Raw genomic sequence first — 24,559 nt, 5'->3', positions numbered from 1 at the left:
CTCTGGGTTATGACTGCCCTTTCGGTCACGGAGATGATCCATTAGCCTTATTGCTGAGGTTGTATTCGCGATGGAGGAGTCGCGAGGAGTGAGAACCTGAGGCTGTGAAGCACTGCAGAGCTCTAGACCGAATTGAGTAAAGTCCTAATGATGTATTCGGAAAATGTTCTCAAGAGTCTGGGTTTGAAATGAAGAATTAATGAAGACCTGAAAAAGAGGATTACGCACTGGTCTTTATAGACTGTAAGATTGTTCTGGACATTCGGGGGATTATTCTGGACCACTAGAAGGAGTGGCAGAAGGTGGGGCAGAAAGAGGGGCAAGGATCGTCTAATACGCTGTTCAGGACCCTGCATAGATATGCGCATGGGCATGACTTGCAAAAGGCTCTATCATTGGAAGATAGCTCATGGCCAAAGTAAGATCGCCGTCGCCTAGATTGTTCTGGCCCGTCTCTCGTGATCTTGTGTCGGAATTGCTGGTGAGAAGGTTGTGGTCGATCTTCGGGCCCACATGCAGCACATGCAGCACACGTGGGGTCAATTCTTGGGTACATATGCAGAACGTGCGGGGGTCATCTTCAGCCTTGTGCTTGATAGTCTTGATTGAATGCTGTGTGCAGATGTGGAAATACCGAAAGATGAGGTATGAAGAGGCGGGACTCATTTGCACTATGGTTATGCAAACAGATTGCAACTCGAACCTACGAGCCACCGAACGCGGCGAGAATGACTCGCAGAGCAAAGCACACCGCTATACATATACGCAGACTTTCCAGTCTATGATCCATTGCCAGAAACCGCCAAAGAAACAGATAAGTCCTATTCTAGTTGCGCACTAAAAAAAAGGGGTTGTTTCTAGGCTCAAAAGATGTAAATCTTATCCAGATCACTGCATGTTCTTGCCTCACTCTCCAAGCATCATCTGAGCCTTCATTTATTATGAAGGTTGCCGCATTATCGATCATTGACACCTCCTCACCTCCCACCTCTCATCCAGTCACTCCCACGGATCCACTTGGTAACCCCTATCAACCCATCAACACAATCAAAATGCCTCCACCTCCTCACCTCCCTCGGCGCCTTCCACTTAACCTTCTCATACACATCAGGCAGACTCTCCGCCCCATAGCTCTTCCTCACCCCCTGATAATACTCCCGATTCCACATCCCCCAAAACTCCTCCTCACTCCCATAAAACTGCGCATACAATCCTTTCACCCCACCCATCTCCCCCAAAACCCTCTCCATCCTCACATTCTCCCCCAAAAACTCCTCGCGCTTCCTCGGCCCGCCATACAGCCCCGTTGCAATAGCCATCACACTCTCCCTCCCCCCACCCACCACATCCTCTGGCAATCTAGGCTGCAAGCCCCACCTCGGCTCCTGCAAGCCCTTGAGCGGGCAGAGATAGCGGGGCCACATCGCTCCAAAAATCCCATCAATCTGTTCGTTGAAGTCCGCGAGCTGCTCTGGACGCACCGCCATGTCTTGCACTACATATTTCCCCGCCAGCGTGGGCGACTCGTGGAAGGCGTGGATTATGGCTTTGGTTCTCATGCAGTTGTCGAGGAGGTAGCGCGTCAGGCGGTTGTTGGGGACGTGGAAGTAGGAGAAGGCGTAATGCCCGACCCAGAAGCCGCCGCGGTGGTAGCGGAAGAGATAGTCCATTAAGGGGATATAGACGACAGGAGGCTCCTGGGAGGGGCGGTGAGTGGAGGGGTTGTGTTGGGCCTGCGCGTGCATGTAGAACCAGGGGTCGCCGCGGTTGGTGAAGGTTTGGGGTACCTGGCCTTGGGGGGCGGAGGGTGCGTTCTTGCCCGTCATGATGACGCCGCTGGTAGAGGCGAACATTATGCCGTCTATGTAATCTACATTCTCGTCTTGTGTGAACTCCATACTTTTCGTGGAGGCGTCCTGCATGGAGCTGATGGTGTGGTAGGTCAGCTCCACGAACTTCGGCGCTGGTACTAAAGTAACGACGAGCTTGGTCACAATACCGAGCGTCCCAAAGGCTCCGGCTGCATGTTCGAGAAGCTCTGGCTCGCGAGATCTTGACGACGTTCTGATAGAGCCGTCGGCAAGGATCATCTCGATGGCTTGAACAGTCTGGTCGAAGATGCCCCATTTGAAGCAACTGCTCTGACCGGCTTGGCCGGAATACGCCCCACCAATCGACATATCGGGCAACTCAGGCATGACTGGCGGCATGAGGCTGTATTCTAACGATCCGTCTAGTAGAGCGCCTAGCTTGACGTTTGGCTCGACGGTTGCAGTCATCTTCTCTGGGTCGATTTCGAGGATATGGGTTAACGCGCTGATGTCGACCGTGTTCGAGAGCGTGTATTGGGGCGCTCTGGTGCTGTTTGAGCTGCCATGGAAGACGCGGAAGCCTTTTTGAGCGGGATGATCGAAGAATTGGCGGACTTGGTGGCTTATGGAGGCGACTGCTTTGTCGTGATCGTATTGAGACATCTTCAAAACAGAACATCAAAATTGTGATCTGCAGAAGAAAGGAAGAGCTCCTCCAAGAGCGTTTGGTGTACGAGATAGAAGATGGTAAGCAAGGGCGGAAACCCGGTGTACCACCTCAGCACACTCCGGACTTAACCGGCGATATGCTGTCGTGGATGTAGAAAGGGGCAATTAGCGCCACACTTGATGCCCGGCGCGTCGCCTGGGCGAGGTCTACCCAACCTTCAAACTCCCAATGTTAATCTTCTTTGCAACGACGGATGATGATCATGGCCGACTTGGCCCCTTGGCAGGATGTATGCTACATCACACCGCAGTTGCATGCCCTTGTGACCTTGCTTTCTTTCTGAAATAGCGGTAGCAGTCAGATCGAGAGAAATACTATTGAGCCTGACGTAGGTAACTAGGAGGATCATGCTGCTGAAAATAATGAAAGCAAAAGTGAGGGGGATACTGACCGTCCTGGGCCTGTTTCTACAGCTGTATATACCAAGCAGGAGGTTGATTTCTTGAATCGCTCTGCAGAGGTCCTCTCTCGGAAGATATTTGTGCTCCCGGGTCCGAAGGAAAAGATTCGACAGGAAAATCGGGTCGGAGCAAGGAGACTACTCAAGAGGGTCAGAAACGGAGTTCAGCTGAAAACGCTGGAGGTCAAGAGTTCCTCGTTGCTTCTCAATGCTTTGGTGTATTTCATGATCGAGTTGTGGTCTAAGTCACTTGAAATATTGAGATTGACGGAAAGAATCTTGGCTTCTTTCATCGACTGTGCGCATTTGCTGGTATCGGATCTTGGCAAGGTAAGTTTCCAGTGGAATTCGGTCTATCTGAGGCATTCTGCGACGCGGATCAATGGCTCCGGCTACTTCGACTCCAATTCCTACGGGAGGCAAGGAAAAGAGTTTGGCGGCAGGACCAGAACAGAGGACGACTTCGTCGGGGCAAATTCCAAGAGTCTGGACAAGCCAGTAGAAATGGTCTGCGTAGTGACCAAATCAGAGGCAGTTAGTCCCACAGCTAAGGGTCACTCTCAAGAATACTGACGCATCGGAGACGCATCTACTCGCTACCCGACGAGTACAGAAAATGTAAACGCTGCTGGAAAAGACCTACGCTCGTGAGTCTGTGTGTTTCATGGCGGATCACGCCAGCGGACCCAAGTTCGATTCTTGAAATAGCTGGATGGTTGGTGCGCATGCTGGTGCAAGTCGGCGTGATAAAAGGAATACTCAAGCCAAAGCGTACGTAAGTCTGTAATACTCTGCACCCGCCAGGCAGGGTCATACCGCCATTTTAGCAAAGTACACATTCAGCGACGTTGGTGCCGTAATGCAAGTGCACGCGCTTGTGTACAGGCGTCAGCGTGACTCGAGGTTTCCAGCACTGACGGACTCGCGGCGTATGGGGGTCCTTTTCAACAGCAAGTCTACCATTTTGCACACTGAATAGGTGACATGCCCTGGAATGGTATGCACGAGGTATCTGAGAGACGCAGAAATCCACGTAAAAGAGATTAGACGATCCGGAGGAGTAGGATAATGGGACAAGCTTATGAAAGGCTGCGTGTGACAGAGACGGTTCATACAAAAGGTCAGTTCTCTTGTGGTTGCACAAGATCGATCATCGTCTTGTAGCTTCACTGCTATGCTGTCGCTGCCGTCTGATTCGCCGGCGCTCCCACTTGGGCCTTCCCTAACATACTCACCGAAAGGTAAGGGCCAGGATCGTCATGTCCATCCCGTTGATTGAATATCTGAGCATTGAACGCTGCGTACTTGCCGTCCTGCACAAGTTGGGCACCCAGATTCATCAATCCAACCGAGACATCACCCCAGGAGACCTCTCTTCTTAACGCGGCCGAGCGGAAACTGAGAAACTCTATGGAGAGCATTGTTCCTAAACTTGTCGGACCGATGATGATCTTGTCCCCTAGCCTTCTTTTCTGCGAGATTGGAGCCCAACCATCAAGATTCCAAATATTGTTACGCAGCGCTGTATCCATGACTTCAATGAGCGATACCACTGTGAACTCTTGTCGAGTACCGAGGTACGTTATCTTTGGATCGGCGATGGTACCCCCATTCTTCATGGACGCTTCCTGACTGTCTTGGGAACTGTTGGCTACTTCACGCGCACGCACGCGTCTGGCATCGCTGTCAAGCAGCGACACATCGAGCATCCCACTTTCTTTAGGGGCACTCTGGTTCGACGGACCAGGCTCATTAGTCATCTCCAGCCCTCCCAAAGTCTGCAACCCTGCCCCCACCAACACCATCGTAGGAAGTTCCCATGACGCCTGGGGCTGCGCCTGGCCCTCTTTCACAAGCCTCGCAACCGTATCCAAGCACACCCAGCCCAGAATTTGGCTGGTCCATCCTTCTGCGCGGCTGGCTTCAAGTAAGGCGAATTTCGTGCGGATGTTTGGGAAAAAGTAGTTCTGGAGATTTTTCTGTACTAAGGGCTGCGGATTGCGGTTTAGCCATGCTTGGTGGATGTTGTCGAATAAGGCGTAGCCAAGCTGTCCAATTGGGAAGCGCTGTTTATATCCAGGTAATAGGGGTCTGTATCGATAGTTGATTTTCGGGTGGCGGGCAGGATCAAACGGCAATGCGACGGTCGAGTTGCTGGTGATATTGCCTGTAGTGATCGAGGAAGGGAGGTTTACGTCTAAACCGCTGCTTGAGGGTGTAGGTGCACATTCTGCGACAAGTGCGCGTAAAGCGCAGAGTGATACGATGTGGTCGTATATATGCATTGCCTTTTCCGTAGTGCAGAACCTGGCCTATCTTTCTTGACGTGAGAGCTCAAGGAAAAATACATCGATGATGGACTTTGAACTATTTCATGATAAGTATAGGGGCGATGTTCCTCTTTACCAACTTCGATATGTCTTGCGCGTGCATGGTGTTGGCATGCCACTTTGCGACATTCGGTTGTACACAAGTTGGATGAGCCGTGTCTAGGCAGTGATCAGGCGATAAGTATCGCCGCAGTTGTTGCAATGCTGACAAAATACAATAAAAGTGTTGAATTATTGTGAGCCAATGTAGCTTGTGACTGCAGCAAACGTCGTCGATGAGCAAGCGCTTATTTGATGAAGCAGGTTGAAACACCAGTCTTTTTTGCTTTAGTTGTTGTATCAGCATCTGCATTGGGAACCAGAGATTCTCATATCGGTCATCAATGTAGCTGAATGGCATGGCAGTGTACGTAGATAATTTCATGCACCAGCGTCACGAGCATTTGCGGCTGGTTGACCTTATGCCCCCACCACTCCTACAAAGCGTGGCTCATGCAATTTATCAATTCTGTCTGAACATCATGTTGAGTGACCTGGCTTTCATGTCACCTGTAGCAGAAATAGAATCTGACGCCAGTTTTCAGGCGTTCGTGTCAAAGGTCTTTTGCGAATCAGACTTGTATCAAATGGCCTAAGTCAAGACAAATAGGCATTGGGATAGGAGCCTCCTCGTAGCGGTCAGAGCTTGGCGAGTTTCTCATAGCGATCTCGGCTGTGACCAGAATACTCGTCATTTGGCCTTTTATCAGATCGTGACCAGTTGGAACCTCCACGCAGCTCGAGGTGACCAACCTTGTTCCGATCAGAAGATACATTTCTCAGGTTTGAAGAATCTTTGCCAACCACTAGACGGCTGTGCTTCTGATTATTTGCGACAGCCTATGCAGAAACGAAAAGGTCCTGTCCAGACAAAGTAGACTGGTTTAGTGTCAAGCGTGGTCATCTTGATTCTCGTGCACGTGATTTGGAGTACCTAAGGCGTTGGTAATGCTAGTGCTGAAAGCTACAAGCTGATGACGCTAAATGAAATCATCGTCAGTGTCAATGCGTTCGACTTTAACGACACTCGGAGAATGCAACTGGCTTTCAAACTCATCAATCTTCCCAATATCCCTATTTATCCAGGAGAAGCTGATATTAAAAGTGTGCAAGATCTTACGTCGAGGGAAGCGCAGCTGCGAGGAAGTCCTGTCGAACCTTCCCCTTGCTCCTTCTTCCTTCCACTACCCCGCTGACTAATCTGGCAGCACGAGTACGCCCAATTGAGCAAGAATTAACCGCTGACCCTAAGGTAGCCGTCGTACTGTTATCTGCATGGCAGACATCGAATTGTGGGGTTATAGAAAATGGTGGAAAGACCTACCCCTACTCATGCGTGTATGCTGTGGAGCTCTAAGCCCGCTGTCCATATCAAACGTCCCCATTGAATCGCTTACTAAGGCTAGGAGAAAGGCGGTGGCTATTTATTCAAGTGAGACCCACTTGAGCGCATTTTGCCCGTCTGGCCGAAAAGCCATACGAATCAAGAATCATTGCGCATAGAAGGTTGCATGTTGCCGCGGTCCGGAGGACCTTGTTAGCTAATTGGTTGGTAGGATATATGATCAGATGCTCAAGCTATACTTATTTATGTCAAAGGGTAGATCCTTTCGCATATGAGCGCTTGTGCGCACGCTGATCGCTATTTGGTGTTTTGCGTTGCCATCTACGCTTGACGTGAGTACATTGGCTTATAAATCGTGTACTTCGAGAATCCTTGGTCGAATGTCATTGAAGGTTATTGAAACTGTCCCTGCTCCAGGAGCGCTATAGCAGCGTTGTGGCGCGCGACTGTGAATAATGCTCACAAAGACTCATACTCGTTCGCTCGCTTAGGACGCCCGACACAAATGCAAAGAGTCTGCCCACATGTCTGTTATGTCATCCCACTACAGCGGCTTTCTTTCCAATGCTTTTCAGATACAAAGTAATTGGCGTAAAAATTTGTGACTCTTGATTGATTCTCAAGAGCTCCGAACATTTTGTTCGCTTTGAGTATCCAGCCCTTAGGCGGCTCAAGCTTACCAGAGTCGAGCTCAGGGACTTAAATACAGCGCTATTTAAATTCCTTCAGCCTGATACAAAATCTGTGTCTGACTTGGTAAGCGTTAGCAGAGCCTCTTATTCCTCAAGACTATGAGACTCTCGGATTATCGAACTGCAGGTCAGACCGTCAAATGGGTTTTCGATTCTCGTTCCCAGTGCTTTGTCTATCGACAAGCGCCAAGATCCCGGCATTCTTACATTTTCTTCTGCTGAGCGTGAGTCTAATCACGACAAAGGACTCCCTACTGCCATTCCATGAAAGGTCCTGGCACAAACCCACGATAAGTGATAGATTGGAAACGGAGCCATAACTTCAGTCAAGCTGACACCCAGACAACATGCTTGCTCTTGAGAGGTCACTTCTGGTGCTTGTCCTCCTCAGATTAAGTACCCTATGTCGCGCACAAAGCGACTCAGCAGAAACCGTCCAGGGCTTACCGGGCTGCAGCCAAACAGTCAGCTGCTCTAACCCTGGCCAAGGTGTGTGTAGCTTAGATCATCAATTGATTGGTGATTGCAACGAGGGTGGCAGTGCCTGTTTGATAGCGGTCTCATTGGGTACGATCTGCGTCGACGGTCATCTAGATGTTTGGAATCCTCCACCGAGATATGATGAGTTCTCAAAGACTGAACATCGTCGTAGTGGCCAGGAGCCCTAAGCAATGGAGAAAGTTCTCATTCTTATTGGCCAGGAGCCCCAAGCAATGGAGAAGGTTCTCATTCTTATTGGCCAGGAGCCCTAAGCAATGGAGGAAGTTCTCATTCTTCTGGATCTACGACAGCTCCTGCGGCAGCGAGCTCTTCAAATAGTATCAGTATCGCCAACCAAGCTACGACCCCGTCGGACTTGCCGAGTGTGGTATTAGATGGCGATGAGACTCTTTATAACGGAGCAGCATCCGAAGACTGCCTCAGAGCTGATCTATTATCCAGATGCTGGTCAGAGTTGAATCTGACCGCGTGGGTGAGGAAATGGGTGGCGCAGCAGGTATCGTGCACCGTGAATGCTGGCTGTACGACAGAAGACCTTTGGACAACGACTTTTCTTCAGCGCTTTTGGAACGGACCAAATTCTGCATGTGAGGCCGTAGACGCTCCTCACTGTCAGGATCCTGCTACAACACCTTTTCCATCGGACTTAGATGGCCAAGGTAGACTACTGTATGCACGGTATAAGCTTGTGAGCATTTCTATCTATGGTAATGATACCGTTATTCAAGACTGATGATAGCTGGCTAACCAAGTGGAAGGGGATGGTATTATTTCAATAACGTGTTCCAAACTGTGGATATTGAGCTCAGTCAGGCCGGTTCCAGTATTAGATCGATCACGGAGATTATTGACCAAGCCCCTGATCACAAGTTCAATTTTTTCAAAGATGTCATTGTTGGGATCTTGACTGTCGTGATTCAATTCATACCAGAAACTCGTCCCGCAGGCCAAAAATTTGGCAAAGTCCTTAGCGCAGCCAACTCTGGCAAGAATGTTGCTCAAGCAGTCCCAGGACTCGTAGCCAATGAGTGGCCTGCAGGTGATCCATCTACGATACCGGTGCAAAATGCCGCCCTGAACGCCAAAGTCTTTACAGACGATGACTCCGTAGCGGTGACATAGCGCAGGAATATCAATCAGACGCTGACAGTGATTCAAGGACTGGATGCAATGGCGAACGATCCTGTCTTGGGATTGCCTTCAGAAAGCATCACAGCACCGGACTCATTCCTTGCCTTCACGGATGATGGCCGCTTTCTCGATGTCAGAAGCCCAAGTGTGACAGAAGATGGACGAAGAGCGATGACGAACGGGCTCTACTCATATATCACTTCGGAGAGCTTAGCTCAGAATGGATGGTATGCCCTGTTGCTTCCAGGCTTGAACCCAGAGGCGCTTTTTCAAAATGCTACAGCAGGATGTCCAGCGTGGGCGGGAAAGAACTGTAATGAACACTCCAAAGATCTTGGCTGTAAAGGAACGCTGGACAGTTCTGGCATGTGCGGCGTGTTTTGGTATAGCAGAGAGCAGCGCAGCTCATACACTCTCCTCCATCGAGGTAGCTCGATGGGCAAAGACAAGGTTCTTGACATCATGCACAAGCTAATCGGATATCAACTCGCCAATCTTCCAATTATGTTCGAGCAAGCGACAGCATGCGAATTCCTGCATCTTTTCCCACAAACAGCTCATGCAAGCTACGGTATCTCACAGGATGAAGGAGGCATCTTTTTCGTTCCGAATGAGGACACTCAAAATAGCCTCACGCAGCTGGTTGGGGGAAACAATGAACTGGTGTCTATTGACGCAAGCAACGGTACAGTCTTCTATAAAATTGGTGACAGTACCTATGGAGGCTGGTCTTTACTTTCGATGAACCACACACAGCATCCTCGATTGGTCTACCCCGTCGATACATCTATATACTTAGACTGGGACGGGTTAGAAAATCTCCAATGTACCAGTCAGCTGGACGCGAACGTCGCGAATAGTTGGGGAGGGGATAAACGAAATGACTGGCGTTTATTTGATAGTCGAGACTAAATAGTTGTAAACCCTCCAGCTTAAGTCACCTTCTTCCTCTCCACCGCCGATACCGGCGACACAACCACAATTAACAATCTCATCGCCCCACCCCGACGCCTATCAGCCCCTCACCCATTCATTCGATCACCCTTCCCCCGCCCGCCTAGAGTACTTAACCTCCTAAACACTTGGGTATCGGGGTTTCCCGGGGTCTAATCCGCGAATGAAGATGATGGTGATGAGAGGTAAGGTCTTCTTGGCCCCGCACTATCGATCGTGTAACAAAAGCCAGATTCAACCGTGGTTTCGGAGGATTGGACTGTTCTCTTGGATGGATAACCTCATCATCATGGAACTTCTGGAGAGACATGACCTAGCTATGATATAAAAGCTCAAATTGAGAGAAGACGTTAGTTTCACATTTGCACGCGAGATGTCAAATTTGAAATTAGCTACATCAGCACCGTAATTGACCGAAAAAAAAGGAAAGAAGGGACGACCACAGCCAACCGCTCGCCTCTCACTTCCATCAAGCTCTTATCATGCTTACACAGTATCAATGCTTAGGGTCCAACGCCTATCGTGACTTCACTATTCAATCAATCAACCCAAACTTAGCCGACCTCCTCAACTTCTGCTGGCCAGTCGACGTCGGGTTCCCCTTCGAGTTCCCAGTATCCGAGATGCAGTTACCATCACAGAACGGATTCTCCACATAATTGAACGTCAGAATGCCGTCTTTCGGGTCATTCTGTTCCCAATCCCTAGGCACACTCCCACACGTGGAGCATCCATGCTCCAACACCTTATCAGCCAAAGTGCGGATCTCGGAAAGCGCAAGACCGCTCTGGGTGCCTTGAGGAAACAGACCTACATGCCGAATACCCGATCAGCAAGCCGACTGCAGCACCACAACAAGCAGATAAAAGAATGGAGATTTGATTCATGATGGGACTTACAAATTCCGCCCGCCCCAACCGCCAAGCTTCCGCTCAGCGAAAAGCTCCCAGTCACCCCTTTCGCGCCCCCCTCTACGCCGGCGGAGATGGTCAGACTTTCCGTCTGGCTGATGCAGAGAATGTGGTCGCCGTCGTTGTAGTGCGTGTCGTCGGGGATCTGCGCGGCGTAGACGGCATCGCGGAAGATTTGTACGATCTTGCCGGATTGGCTCGAGAGGGTTGCGCGGTCGCAGAGGGCGGATCCGCGGCAGTTGACGCCAAGAGAAGTGGCGGGGGTGAGGAGGGTGGTGAGGAGGCTGAGTACGAAGGGGAGGGAGGTGAAGGTCGATGAGGCGTACATTGTTGTTGGGTTTTGTGCTTAGGCTTAGGCTTGAGAAGGCAGGGTGAAGTGGATATGCGGGTGGTTGGGTTTGGGGCAAGTGAAAGAACTGGAGCGGAAATGTTCAGGCTGGTGTTTGGATTTGTCTGATAGAAACTGTAGAGTGTGTCCAAGTACATATGAAGGACGAGCAGTATGCTCTTTATATATCTTTCGAGTTGTTGACAAAGTTTCCCTTGCCGGTGGCGATGTCGTGCGATCTCCTCTTTTGTCAAGGTTTTGCCCATACATACTAGTATGCTGGTAAGCGAAGAAGCAATACAAGTCCTTCATTTCGGTGTCAGATTCTTGTGTAGTGAGGCAGGGAGGTAGTGTGAGTCGGAAACGCAATCCATTCAACGACAGCCATCTAATCCTCCAAGGTATCGAGATTCAAGGTTCCTGCCCTATGACAAAGGCTCACGCGTTTCAAATTGGGTGAGTAGTGCTGATAGCGGGTTATTGGTTACTGATACCCTCCGTTGAATAAGGGAATCGACGTTGCAAGACTGATCTCATCTACTGATCAGCATGTGGCGGGCCCCTCGGGTTTCGAAACATGTGGCTATAAGGTTGAGCCCAGCGTCGTTTTTGGGGCATGCTATGTGGTATCGCGGGCCTAGTTTTGGGGCTGTTCGAAACCTTCCATCGATAGTGGAGGATTAGATAATTTATGATGTTCCATGATATCACGGGCCTAGTGTTTAGGTGCATTGTGCCGTGCGGCACATTTCCCGGACCCCAATCTGCATGATGCTGACGGAACCAGGAACCTCAAAAACACACTCAGCTTACGGCCAGATATAGAGCGATTTGACCTTGTAGGGCAACTCTTATCACATTCGGTCTGTATGAGGCTTCTTATCTATCTTTACATATCAATTGTAATACGCGGACACGTCACCACCTCTGCGTCTTGGGCCGTTGCTGGAAAATTCGCGGCTTAGGGCTCATAGGGCAGACGAGCTTAGTAATGCGGCTGGTTTCCCGACGCCAATGTGCCTCATTATCACCAGTCAGGAATTGGCAAGTAACACTAACGCATTTTGATTAAAAAATAAAGGTATATAAATAAAAAAAAATTCCAATGTAGAAGTCGATGGTCGGATGGTGTAGATTGGTTATCACGTTTCCTTAACAGACGTTTAGCGGAAAAGGCCCCGAGTTCAAGTCTCGGTCTGATCAAATTTTTGTTTATTTTTCAAAAATGGACCTGAGCGATTCAGCGTTGAAGTTTTTGCCGAGTGTTATCTATGCAGACGAACTACCTTACATTAATGCCTCTCACGACTAAAATCAATATCAAGAGTGTAAGTAGACTTTCCCGCCTGTGAAAATCAGAATTCTAGCCCAAAAAGCAGACTCTGACCTCCAAAATCGTCAATCGCCCCCTGAAGCCTGATGCAAAGCAATCCCCTGTACTTCTTTCTCTTTTATAACGTATGGTGATCATGTTTTTTTTAAAATAAAAATGTCCTGAGCAGGACGTAAAAAGGCAACCTTTGGCCATGAGATAAGACCGCCCACTCTCACCAACGACCACCCCTATAGAAGCGGAATTGATGCTTTCACCCATGCTTCACGATCTACAATACCGACAGATTACTAACCCTACGATGGACGACTCAAATCATCCTCCAGCTGGTGGCCTGCTTTCAGCTGCCAAGGCGCTAGGCAGTACGTTTCGCCGGGGGCGCTTATCGACTAATTAAATCTCGCATTGCTGCCTCGTCAATCTTATGTCTTTGCTACCCAGCAGCGTCGATATCACCCTCGATCTACTGCTCTTAATTCTCACATAGTACTAATAAACAATCTAATTGTACTCATGGCGTCGTTTTCCGCGCTACCTCCCGAGATCGTCGGCCTTATCGCAGAGTTTGTCGGCCCTTCAGACATCGTCAGCTTTGCTGTCTCAAGCAGAAATACGCTCAGGAGCTCTGAAAGAGCATTGCAGAAGCATAGAGAGCTCCAGGGTCTCTACTACAGCATTGAGATTTGTCGGGCTTTTGCGAGCGAGGTGACTTTGCTTTTACCTTGCTTACGAGAGATGATTTTACTTCCCAGAGCAAAGCTTTATATCAGGCACCTTCGTCTAGAGGTGGGCAACACAGATGGGGAACATAACATGGGATTGAAAGCCCTTGTACCACATGCAGATTCCCTCATGTTCCGACAACCTCTTGCCGACTTACGTATTCGTAACGAGATTGCTGAGACATTGAGCCTGAAGCTCGAGAGCGGAGCCGAGATTGTCAATCGAGCAGCTGACAGTATCTGTCATGGTGATGATCGATTCGCGACAGCACTTCTTCTCTGCAACGTCCCGAATCTTACTTATCTAGATTTAAGAGTTGATGACGATTGGGGCTCCGCTCTCGATTTCCTGGTTCCAATTTTACGTCGCATAGCCAGTAACAATTCATCAGCGCTTGCAAATCTTCAAATCGTTAAGTTGAGGCCTTTGCGCCACAACGAGATTCAGCATATGATCGTTGAGGCCTTTATGTCCTTCCCATCTGTTCATACCATTCATGCCCGGAGAGTTATTGGTCCAGCAGGAGAAGATGAGATTCCGCCAGCTTGGTCATTACCATCAATGGCAAATGGAAGCAGTTTGTCAACGCTCTTCTTTGATGATCAAGGAGAGATCGTCGAAGATGATGTCAATCCAATCGCATGGCTTCACGATATCCTCAGGTCGGCGCCACGTCTCAAAAACTTCAGATGGTGGTGCCACGGAATGAACCGTGATCCGCGCTACAGCTCGACAGAGATAATCGCCATCCTTCTACAGCATGTCGCGCAATCCCTAGAAGAGCTTTTCTTGAAAGGAAATGAACAACCACCAGAAAATATGCAGAATTTAAGGGGCCTATCCACGGTCCAAACACTCGAGATTTGCTACGCAAATTTCGTTCCTGGTGTAGGGTTACCAGCCATGGACTTATTCCAAAGGCTTCCGCCTGATCTGCGACATCTCAAGTTATGGGACACAATGGATTTTGAGCTTGTCCGTGATCTACCCAATTTTCCGGATATGATAAGGCATGACCTCGAGAAATCGACATTGAGAATATTAGATCTTTACGCTCAAGATAGCGGAGAACACAGTAGGAACTCGTCTCTTGTTCGCGCAATAACCGAGGCTAGCTTCTCGTACGGTATCAAGACTTCTGTCAACTTCGTGTACATGGCAGCGATGCCATTTGCCTCTGTATGAGGTTCGATCGCCGTCACTGTGGTCGTCATGTCAGTCAACATCCCTACTCCCATGCGGCCGGGCGGAGTCTATCAGAATGCACCTGTTGTCACCCTCACCAGAATAAACAAATCCCGGAAATCAGGCCTGAAGTTTCTGAATCAATGCGAATGAGCCGCAGCAATTGCGACGAACATGACTAGTCTTGCATGCGCATAGCCAGTTGGAAGCGCTCCTAAGCCTAGGCATACTTTAAAGGGCAGCTGAATGACTGGATGACCTTCCCTGCGGACGACATGGCACCTTGGCCATACTACCAAGTAATCGAGAGGCCAAATTTCCAGCACATTACGGCAAGCAGCTTCGAACAGTATACTTTACATGGTCCGTAGCTCCGTATTACGCCATGACCAGCTTACGTCGTCAATCGAAACGCATCGGATTGAGCTTCCGATCGTTCATCCTCACGTAAATCAATGACGGTCAAGCAGGTCTGAGCTTTAGAAGCGATGACGTGGAGCAGATGACTGCCTCGTGCTTTGTCGCGGCAACCGAAGTTTGGTCAACAGCATGAAGCAGGAAAGTCTGACTGGGAATGACTCCGTGCCGCATCTCGACGTCACGTACTCCAAAAATTCAAGACAACTACGACGTCGTCATGGTTCATTGCAGTAAAACTCTAAGCTTATAGAGATTCAAAGAACTCACCTTTATGCCTTGTCGATCGATGCTTGCATGATGTGCGAGCGTCTGAAATGGGCGGCACAGTGCGTCTTGCATCGTCATGATAAGTGAGACTAAAGGTGTAATCATTCCTTGTGGTAACTTCATTTAGGCTCTGAGCTAGTCCCAGTTCCAAAATAAAGGTCTCATCATTCTGCCGCCCACCTGATGCCGTCTTCTGCGGAAAAGACGACAAGTTCTTCGAGTTAGAATTACACGACGATTGCCATCTTACAAACAGTCGCATTGGTTTCTAGATATCAGACTCAAGTCGCGCCGTGTCGTACTCTGGGTCCTGATCAGCTGACTTCTTGATGATCGTGGAGCTTTCGAGCATCTTTTGCCGACTGTTCGAGGGCCAGTGGGGACCTTTCGCGATTTGAGGGCGATTTGATACAAGTAGCGTACCATATACTGGTAGAGAAGAGACTATTACTGCAACTGAAGCTTCGAGAATGTCACATGTTGTCGCTAGAATTATGACAGCTCCATGCTCGGAGGGTATGACAGCGAAGGCTGTTCGAAGAACATCAAAGATAACGATCAGAGTAGCAAGACAAAATAGGCAGCTCAAGCCGACGTTCTGACGCTTCTTAATGCGTAGATCTTTTAAGACAAACAAAGGAAAAGCCATGACTAGGATATGTTAGTGCGCCAAGATGATCAGTGGTCTGCGGCTTACTGATCAAGTCTGAAACGATATGCAGAGTAGTTGTGTACTCAATCACCGTCAGGGAGTCCCGCCCACTTCTAACCGAGTCACAATGGGCTGTCGTATGTTAGCGAGGACCAGGTGCTGTAAACTAGCATACCTGAATCTGCAACGTATCGCACCGGACCACACATTGTCAATGTTCCGAAGACACAGACAAAGAAGGTTATCGATGTGAAACCCGCGATAGACCACCAGATCTTTCCATTTCTACTCCTATTTGATACCACGAAGAGCATTCGATAGAGAAAGAGGAAAGCGAATTTTACGCCGTAGATGCATAGCCAGAACAAGATAGCAACGGCGACGCGAAGCTGTAGAACAGTCTGATAGTCTGGCCCGCTCTTCTTGAAAGGTTTACCATCGAGATAGTCGCAGAGTTGAAAGATGTAAGGGAATATCTGGACATAGGTCCCTACAAACCCGACTAGTCCAAGAAGCGCGACGGCATGCGCCACGTCGTCCAGACAGAACCTCCCCACCTTTTTGTACCGAATGATGTACCTGCCAATCGAGAAGACGATACAAGCGCCCGTGAAAGTCCATGTCAAAATCTATGGAGATGCTCAGCAGAATGCAAGGACGTTCGACTCTACAAAACTTACAACTAACCCCTCGTGAGATGGCGCAACTAAGGTCATTCTAGTCTCGTTCTATTATCGAGTTATGTATGGTATGGTAAGATAGTCATGAGCCCACTTCTAAGATAATGAAAACATTAACGATCTATCTGCAGCAAGAAATGGTCGAACGCGTCATTCACATCACGCAAAACAGTAAGGATCAACTCTGCATGCACGTTCTGCATCGGCGTCATTTCCGAGATGATCTGCAAGTAACGACATCCTCCGAGTCTCACTGCATATGCACGAAATGTGCCATAATCTTCGCATTGCATACTCGCGGCACCTACACAGCTTCTCCACAACGATTCACTTGAGCAAGCCGTGAGGAAAACTACTGGGTCTGATGCCTGCAGTGACATGCAGCATCTCGTCGCCGCAGGATTGCATGCAGCGGCACATGACACTTGTCGAATAGAATGCCTAACAGAACACTAATGCCTAATGCCAGGCAGACGATTGACGATATCCGTCTTTACACGAATGCATGATATCATCTTACACAGATTGATGAAAATTAAAACTGCTGAAAGGAATGCGAGTCATTGTGCGCATCGGAGACCAAATTGTTTCTCACATTTCATGGCTGACAGTCTTTCCGCCGGTGTCTGGAATACCTCTGAGCGCGCTCTCGTCAAGCTGACGTACGGCACAGCTTTATGTAACCCTACGGCAAACGACGTAACATTAAGGCGGGAAACAAAGGAAAGGATACACTGGAATCTGCAGTACCGGCAAGGCTCACTCCGACTGAAAGCCCAAGATATTCCCGGTTGAATCTTCATCACCATATCCACCACTGCACACACTACTCCGCTGCATCACCACCTTCACGCCGATCTCGCTCCCGTCCGTTAATACTAATCCTTATCACACACTCGCCTATCCTACGCCTCTCCTGAAGATCAATAAGCTCAAAATCCATAGATTTCAAAAGACAAGCCAGGATTCCAACCCAGAGATAATCAACATCAGTCAGAGAAACTTCGTCCTCCACATCCTTGACCCATCCTTGACAATACGAATAGTCAGCCATGACATAGTCTTGTGATGGCTGAAAGGAGCGCCATGGCGCAAAGTGGTCGCGCAATAGAAAACTGGAATACCAAGCCCATTCCGGATCTTGGAAGTGGCGAGGAATTGTCTCTTGGATGAGGTCGTAGTGTGTAAAGTCGCAGCAGGTCTTCCGGACGGCCCATGCGCGGAATTCTGGCGGTAGCGAACATAGCGAGGAGAGGTATGTGATGAAAAAGAGATAGGGGAGGTGGCTTTGAAGAAGTCTTTGACAAGATCGAGGTCCGTATTTGTAAGACTTTGAGGGATGTGAAAGGGAGGCCTTGACTGATCATAGGTCCATCTATCAAGCTCTCCGACGATGTTCTCGGTATCGAAGGATGGTGACGTCTGGAGCCGAGCTTGTCTTTGGTTTTCGAATTTGGCGGTCCATGGAGGAGGGTGGATCTTCGAGTCAAGAATAGATTGAAGCGCTCTTTCGATCACAGGGTTTGCAACCTTATTGTAATATCTGCTGACGAGGGAGAGATTGAAGACGTCTTGCAAAGGCTCTGGGGTAGCCACGTCGGATGAGTTATTCGCTATCAAGGCTTCCACAATATTCGCATGAAGCTCTGGTGGGAGAGAGTTGATATTCTTCTTCGGGTGCTGCTGTTGAGCGTTCATTGCCGTATTGTCGCCATTCAATAGGTTAGAATACTGTTCAACAGATGTTCACTGAAAGTTATATCGCTCAAAGACCGGCGTGTACGCCTTCGACACTCGAAGGGAGATTAACTTGAGTCCGGAGGGGCGCGATAACTTGAGGTCTTGCCGTTTCTTTCGAAAGCTGAATAGAAACGTAGAAGTTATGCTTGCATTCAAACGGGTTTCAAGACAGGCTTTTTGAAGAAGTATCAGACACTGATGATTGTGTCGTTGTAAGTAAGTGTCAAACAAAGCATTGTTTGAGCTCACTTTGTCTATCGACAATACATCTCTACCGAAGGTGGTACAGCACTCTTACGTCGGACAAAGAGGAATGAAACATCTCCATTCCTAGTCTACCCCCTGAAGAGCAGATAACCGTGATTTGTATGATATGTTATATTCAGCTTTCAAGAAGTGGGCAACCGATCGGTCTTCTTTATCACCCTATGAAAGAGCTCTGCGGCAATCTAGGTCAGCATAATGAATTCTAAATTATCGCTCGATCAAGCCGAAGCGCATTTGTGACGCCGCAGTAAGAAGTGAGTGCACAATGAAATATTTTTATGAGCAGCAAGCCAAAGCCAGCCGACTCCATTCTCATACAACATTCTCTCAAAGACCCGCCTCACTCCTCAACCAAGCATTACCAACCGTCCTTCCCTCCCCACTAACGCCCTTGCCCTCCACGCCCTCCTTCCCCACCCCCAACGTTCCCCTATCCCTCATAGCCAACTCCGTCAACACCTTCCCCAACTCCCTCGTCGGACTAAGCTGCCCCGGCAGCAGCGTCCTCATGGCGACAAAAACCGGCGGCGCATAGAAACTCTTCATACCCTTCATCTTCGGCATGTACTTGTGGATCTCGGGGTGCATCTGAGCGTCCACACCGCCGGGGCGAGCAGAGTATGGGTTCAAGGATCTGAATTGAGCATCTTTGGGTAGAGCCAAGAGGGAGGATTCTGCGATGCCTTTGACGCGGCCGAAGTGTGGGGTTAGGCGCGAGGGAGTTGTTGTGGCGCCTTCACCTGAGATGGGGGGTTAGTGAGATGAGATAGGTCTTAAGGGCTATGTATGCAAAATTGAATGTTGTACAAGAATGATAGGGTTGGAGAGATGAATGGCATACCGGATACGTAGACGAAAGTGAAGGGGTCTGAAAGGGTGGAGAATGCCTTTGCCGCCGCGATCGGGTAGTCGACGGTTATCTCTTGGTACAGTCTAGGTTTGTGCTCAGCTTCACGAGATCGGTTTGTTCAATGGAATTATCCCTTAGACTTGGAAGAGTCGTTGCTTACTCTTTGTCAACATCGTTCTGATTGACCCCAAGCGCCCAAACACAACCCGTGGCGCCCTTGAGCTGTTCAAGGAGGTCGCTGGGAAATGACTTGAAGTCTTTGTGAATGATCACTTTCGCCTTTTCGTGTCCTTCAGCCATAGGCACAGGCCGCCGACTGAGAATAGAAACCGTTGTGACCGTGTTGTTGTTGAGCATGTGGTGGAGGACACCGGAGCCGACAAGGCCGGTAGCGCCTGTGAGTATGAGATGCATGCTCAAATCTTGTGGCAATGCACTTTGAATATCTTGCACATCTAGAGAGATGTAGTCGCCAAACGAAGAGGAAAAGGAATGTCAAGGAGGGGGGAAATTCTGACGACTAAGCTGCTTACGTGAGATCTGCTTACGTGAGATCCGATAGTCACCGTCACCGTCACAAATCGTCAACTACCTATTCAGAACAGTGGATATACCGACCAGCCATTCTCCTGGGCCCGTGAAAACATCTGAACGCTGCTTCCGAATTCTACCCTAACTCTTCCATCATAAAAAGTCCTCTCGCCACCTGCAAATAGAGTACGGCTGACGGCTGCAGGTGGATAACCACTGTACAAAATCGTACATTGGAACGCGACTTCGTCCACGGCTGCAAAAAGGTCTTCCCTCAAAAGGTTCTGGCCACTAGTCGTCGGAGACGGTACTGAGATTAAAGGCCGCAGCTCCCGCTGTGAAACAGCAATGGAGCAAATAGCGTACTATCGTTCTGGTTTTCGAGGTACTTCCGGTCCACAAGTGTTAATAGACGTGAAGGAACAACAGCGCTGTGGAATAGCGCTGCTTCATGGCAATCATTGACAGTGATGTTTTGGATCCCAATGTCCGCAGGGGTGCAGACCACGGGTTTGGGTTTTTGATATAGCCCCGAGCTTGGCCACACAGTCCAATTTTCCTTGGGGGCCAAATCAAGAATCGAATTCTTTCCACCTATGTATACTGTCACTGCGCCGTCGTATAGACTTTTCAAGCCACCCCCTGTGCTCCCATTATCGTTGCATGAACTGTTCAGGCTTTGGACTGCAGCCACGACATCGGATTTTCCTGTCAACTTCTCGTCGCCAATCATGAGTAGAGTCAAAGCGCAGGTCGAGCCACTGAAGAAGGCAACAGGAGCTATCAACTGCTCTCCAGGTTTGTCCTGCAGGTCTGGTGAACGAGCCAAATCGCTACCTCGATTGATGAGTAAGACCTCCGGTGAGATACCTGTAAACCCCGAGTAATCTTGAGCAGCAGCGAAACAGTCCTGCCAATCTATAGGATCGTCATTGCCTAGGCCTTCAGTGCAGACTAAGTGTTCATCGATCTCTTGTTCTGTCTGAGGTAACGGATGAATTAAGGCATTTATATTTGGGTCGAATCGCCGCTGAAGCTGGAACGTCGAGACATTGGAGTTCAACATGAACCATAAGAAAAGATACGGTATATAGTATGCGAAGATCATCTTTGCTTTATCTCAATCGATCTTGTTTGCAAAGGAAGGAAATAATCACCCCAACTGAACGATTTCGGCTCATGTAGTCAAGGCAGGAATTAGTCGAGGTCACAAGATTGACGTGTGCACCTGCGCAGAAGCGAAGAAGGGACCGAGTACTCATGATCGACGCTTTGAACATTCAAAAGTCTCAAAGAAACATTTGAGTCTAGCTGAAAAGCACTGCAAAGGATTTTGCCGACTTGCATTTGTTAGACATTTCCTATTTTTAGCCACCATGCTTGAATCAACGGGAATAGGGGAAGCGAATACAGAAGCCGTCATAGCGTCATCACACATTAGCGGAATGTCTCTAGGCATCCTGTTCTCCAATATTTAAGTGCCCTTTTATATCTCCGTAATCCTGCGGCAGCAATAGAGTTAATACTACCACATGAAAGACGACATAGACACTTGAGCTCGTCATGTAGACGTCCGCAATGCGATCGAAGTAGGTAACCATGAATGACATGTCTTCGTTGTCCATGCCATCATTCCACCATGGGCAGGATCAAAGCCATATGTATCATGGCAACATGCTGGGCAGAAAAATTGACGATCTGATCAGGAGGCACACAGAGCTTTGCCGACTTCAAAACTAACAACGCCGCATGCATTGTCATCAAAAGGGTTTCTGGCACAGGTGGTGAGTGCACCTAATTGGACTGAGAAGGCAGCACAGCAAGTGTAAGGGATATGAAGCTTCGCTTCAGAGAGTGGGAAGCTCGTTCCCTATACATAAGGACGGATCGACGTAGACATCAGGATGGCGTACGTGCTCTTACGACCTCACATGCACGCTTTCAAGTATCTTATCAAGATCCCCCCATCGGGCTTCTAATGGTTGATGACTTGCGTAGCCTTTCATCTTGCATCCACACCATAACACGCCACCTTCCAACTCGCATTGCTCGTCCATCGCACAATCAGTCATCCACACACATCTACCCCCTTATCAAACCAGCGCACTCAAACCCCATCCCCTCTCACACATCAATCCCCCAACTTCAGCCCAGTAACAATCTCAACATCGGTCGCTTTCCCACCCCCAAACCCGTCCTACACCCACGCACCTCACGTCAGCACATCCCCACCCACAAATGACCAAAAAACCCAAGACAAAACCTACCACATCATAAGGACAACTACTAACCCCAACCACCGCCTTCTTCAGCACCTCAAACTCCACAAAATCCCCGGGCCGACTACACCCGAGATCCTTGAGCGTCATATCGGGCGTATTCTGAAAGACATTGAACGGATCCACCGCCGTCACCTCCAACACGTTTTCCATCCCCCACGCCCCCATAACCTCCCAAATATTCTCCGCGCAATTCCTATGCCTTTCCAACCCCTCCCCCCCTTCTCCTTATAAAAAGCCGGATTACAAGCCATAAACGTCAAGTCATGCGTATGGCACGTATCCCCCACCAGCTTAAAGATCGCCTCGCCTTTGTTCGTGATGAGCGCGTCGCCGATGGCGGGGGGTGCGCTGCCGCCGAGTGCGTAGCGCGTGTAGGACATGGAGAGGTGTTCGTGGGTTGTGTTGTAGGGTGCGCTGGGGGTGGTGGTGGGGGAGGGTGGGGGGGAAAGGGAGGAATGGGAAGGGGAAGGGGAGGAGGGGGAGGAGGGGGAAGGCAGCACCCAGGCCATCATGTCGACGATTTGCCGCCCGTGCAGATCGATGATGCGGAAGGAGGTGCCTGGGTGAACTTCGAAAGCGAATCCGTGGCCGCCGCGGACGGTGAAGTGGTGGGGTGGGGAGAAGGAGGAGGAGGAGGCGTTGGTCGCGGGACCCGGGGAAGGATGGCCAGGGAGGGTTTTGAGAGTCATTGTGAGATATACTGGGGCAGAATCTATGGATTTTGGGGGTTTTCGTCGCCCTCGGGATTTGTGGTTGTGGGCGATGACGTCATAGTCGCTACGGCCGGTGCAGAATTGAAGGCCCTGTGCTCGCCGTCGTCCATCGTAGTGGAACGTGATTCTGATGATGATTCGTGGCCCATGGCGTATGATAACCATTTCTTTTGGCCTTTTGTTGGAAAACTGCTCATTGATTAAAGAAGTATTCATACTACTGTACTTTTGAAGGCGATGCAGTACAAGGACAGATGTGCTGAGGCCCACGCAAAGAATGAAGAAATACTTTAAGCATATGAGCGAATTGATGAAGCGTCGTAATAGGATCATATGCCCAAGCCAAGGGTGGAGTTCGGCAATGGTGTTTGATCCCTGACTGTTCAATGGGGATGGCAGACTTGAACGTTTTCCACATGAAATACGTAAGCCTTGAACAACTGCGACTATTAGGGTCGTGTAAGGACGTCACTTGCGACAGCCACAGCAGTGCTTCGCTTGATCCGTTCGCTGACCATTGTTCTTTCATGTGAAGGCAAGGTTTTCTGGGCAAGATACTTCGCGAATGGTTGTTAGTATCAGGACTGACATTTCCAAAATGAGCACTCTTATTTGGGGCTGGTCTATTTCCAAATGTAGAAGCAATTGCTATGATTTGATGATCTTCAATTGAAGCAGAGCATATCTGGTTACTAACTATGATGAGCTTTCAAGTCTGGGTTGCAAACAATTATTATTATTTGTGTGTTGATGTAATGTAATAGCTGAAAAGCACCTGTCGCAAATTTTACGGCCCTTCAGCTATTTTCGCAAGTTCCTCCCCACTCCCCTTGACTCGACATATCAAGAATCTACGGCAGAGTCGGGGCAATCAATCTATTGGTCTCATAGCTGACTCCACAGAGATACTGGTGTTCGATGTATCTAGTAGTCGTTCCAGCTCCACGATCCCTCATAGTGGGCCATGCTGAGCTCATTCTCAGTGCGGACGAAGGTAACCATGATTCTCCCCTTGCCGTCGGTGGTAGCCGCCAATGCCTTGGAGTTCTGAACATTGCCGTAGCCCAAACTCCATGTGTTTGTGACTTTGCCGTTCTGCTGAACAATCTCATTGAGAAAGTTGTTGTTGTCGATGAAGTAAATGCGCGTCTGAGGAGAACATCAGCGCTGTGGAAGCTCCAAAATTCTTGGGGATAGTCTTTTGTCAGCATCAGGTGTGTATCATACGTACATTTGTGATATCGCCTTGATATGCAATGGCTGCAATGGGAGTGTTGGCCCTTGCCTTGCCTTTCGGAATAACTTGGGTGTTTTTGTATTGGTCTTTTGCCATAATGGGGCCGTTACCGGCACGCTGGCGGATGTCGCCGTCTCTGCCTTGATAGTACATGATGACGTCTCCATTGGAATTAGTGATTTGAGCAATCTCGCCGCCAATGGGGAAGGGAGCTGCGGCCAAGACTGACGGGACAGCTGCCGCTAGGGCAAGGACAACTGTTGAGAAACGCATGATGAGAAGTGGTTCTATATTTGTGAAAGGTGAAAGTCCCTGTGGTGGAAGAATGTAGTGAGTCTATGCTATAGATCAGGTTTCAAAGAAGTTGATAGATCAGGATTCAAAGAAGTTGAAATGCGAAAGGCGATACACCAGCTTTTGATTGTCATCGCTCACACGTGATACTGTGTACCCTTTCTCAAGCCATGTTTAAGCAGCTGGTCCTGGTAATGAGTCGTTGACGAATGG

The 24,559-nt window shown here is 49.1% G+C and overlaps 10 protein-coding genes and 1 non-coding gene across 11 annotated transcripts; 4 read left to right on the top strand and 7 right to left on the bottom strand.

Annotated features, from left to right (window-relative positions):
• Positions 1-977: 977 nt before the first annotated feature.
• KY384_004001 (uncharacterized protein) lies at positions 978-2,474 on the bottom strand (the record flags this gene model as incomplete). Its single annotated transcript, XM_044812509.1, has 1 exon — positions 978-2,474. One exon carries the CDS (start codon positions 2,472-2,474, stop codon positions 978-980), a length of 1,497 nt encoding a protein of 498 aa, XP_044670572.1.
• A 1,639-nt stretch (positions 2,475-4,113) lies between these two features.
• Positions 4,114-5,226, bottom strand: KY384_004000 (uncharacterized protein; the record flags this gene model as incomplete). The annotated part of the gene is made up of 1 exon (XM_044812508.1): positions 4,114-5,226. One exon carries the CDS (start codon positions 5,224-5,226, stop codon positions 4,114-4,116), a length of 1,113 nt encoding a protein of 370 aa, XP_044670571.1.
• Positions 5,227-8,289: 3,063 nt separating this feature from the next.
• Positions 8,290-8,970, top strand: KY384_003999 (uncharacterized protein; the record flags this gene model as incomplete). Its single annotated transcript, XM_044812507.1, has 2 exons — positions 8,290-8,435; positions 8,607-8,970. 2 exons carry the CDS (start codon positions 8,290-8,292, stop codon positions 8,968-8,970), a joined length of 510 nt encoding a protein of 169 aa, XP_044670570.1.
• A 48-nt stretch (positions 8,971-9,018) lies between these two features.
• Positions 9,019-9,891, top strand: KY384_003998 (uncharacterized protein; the record flags this gene model as incomplete). Its single annotated transcript, XM_044812506.1, has 2 exons — positions 9,019-9,111; positions 9,379-9,891. 2 exons carry the CDS (start codon positions 9,019-9,021, stop codon positions 9,889-9,891), a joined length of 606 nt encoding a protein of 201 aa, XP_044670569.1.
• Positions 9,892-10,468: 577 nt separating this feature from the next.
• On the bottom strand, positions 10,469-11,172 carry KY384_003997 (uncharacterized protein; the record flags this gene model as incomplete). The annotated part of the gene is made up of 2 exons (XM_044812505.1): positions 10,469-10,743; positions 10,833-11,172. The coding sequence occupies 2 exons, from the start codon at positions 11,170-11,172 to the stop codon at positions 10,469-10,471; spliced, it is 615 nt and encodes a 204-aa protein (XP_044670568.1).
• A 1,119-nt stretch (positions 11,173-12,291) lies between these two features.
• Positions 12,292-12,375, top strand: KY384_003996. The gene has a single exon. It is a non-coding gene; the product is annotated as a tRNA-Val (tRNA).
• Positions 12,376-13,018: 643 nt separating this feature from the next.
• KY384_003995 (uncharacterized protein) lies at positions 13,019-14,413 on the top strand (the record flags this gene model as incomplete). The annotated part of the gene is made up of 1 exon (XM_044812504.1): positions 13,019-14,413. One exon carries the CDS (start codon positions 13,019-13,021, stop codon positions 14,411-14,413), a length of 1,395 nt encoding a protein of 464 aa, XP_044670567.1.
• Positions 14,414-15,368: 955 nt separating this feature from the next.
• On the bottom strand, positions 15,369-16,468 carry KY384_003994 (uncharacterized protein; the record flags this gene model as incomplete). The annotated part of the gene is made up of 4 exons (XM_044812503.1): positions 15,369-15,751; positions 15,798-15,884; positions 15,928-16,381; positions 16,433-16,468. 4 exons carry the CDS (start codon positions 16,466-16,468, stop codon positions 15,369-15,371), a joined length of 960 nt encoding a protein of 319 aa, XP_044670566.1.
• Positions 16,469-17,258: 790 nt separating this feature from the next.
• Positions 17,259-18,408, bottom strand: KY384_003993 (uncharacterized protein; the record flags this gene model as incomplete). The annotated part of the gene is made up of 3 exons (XM_044812502.1): positions 17,259-17,461; positions 17,557-18,163; positions 18,367-18,408. 3 exons carry the CDS (start codon positions 18,406-18,408, stop codon positions 17,259-17,261), a joined length of 852 nt encoding a protein of 283 aa, XP_044670565.1.
• Positions 18,409-18,766: 358 nt separating this feature from the next.
• Positions 18,767-20,928, bottom strand: KY384_003992 (uncharacterized protein; the record flags this gene model as incomplete). The annotated part of the gene is made up of 5 exons (XM_044812501.1): positions 18,767-19,179; positions 19,281-19,372; positions 19,450-19,744; positions 20,053-20,130; positions 20,187-20,928. The coding sequence occupies 5 exons, from the start codon at positions 20,926-20,928 to the stop codon at positions 18,767-18,769; spliced, it is 1,620 nt and encodes a 539-aa protein (XP_044670564.1).
• A 2,811-nt stretch (positions 20,929-23,739) lies between these two features.
• KY384_003991 (uncharacterized protein) lies at positions 23,740-24,325 on the bottom strand (the record flags this gene model as incomplete). The annotated part of the gene is made up of 2 exons (XM_044812500.1): positions 23,740-23,964; positions 24,047-24,325. The coding sequence occupies 2 exons, from the start codon at positions 24,323-24,325 to the stop codon at positions 23,740-23,742; spliced, it is 504 nt and encodes a 167-aa protein (XP_044670563.1).
• Between the last annotated feature and the right edge of the window lie 234 nt (positions 24,326-24,559).

The sequence above is a fragment of the Bacidia gigantensis genome (genome assembly GCF_019456465.1).
Source record: "Bacidia gigantensis strain McMullin 20006 chromosome Unknown contig_210, whole genome shotgun sequence".
NCBI lineage: Eukaryota > Fungi > Ascomycota > Lecanoromycetes > Lecanorales > Ramalinaceae > Bacidia > Bacidia gigantensis.
The sequence above is the reverse complement of the archived record's forward strand: the minus strand, read 5'-3'. Positions and strand labels throughout refer to the sequence as shown.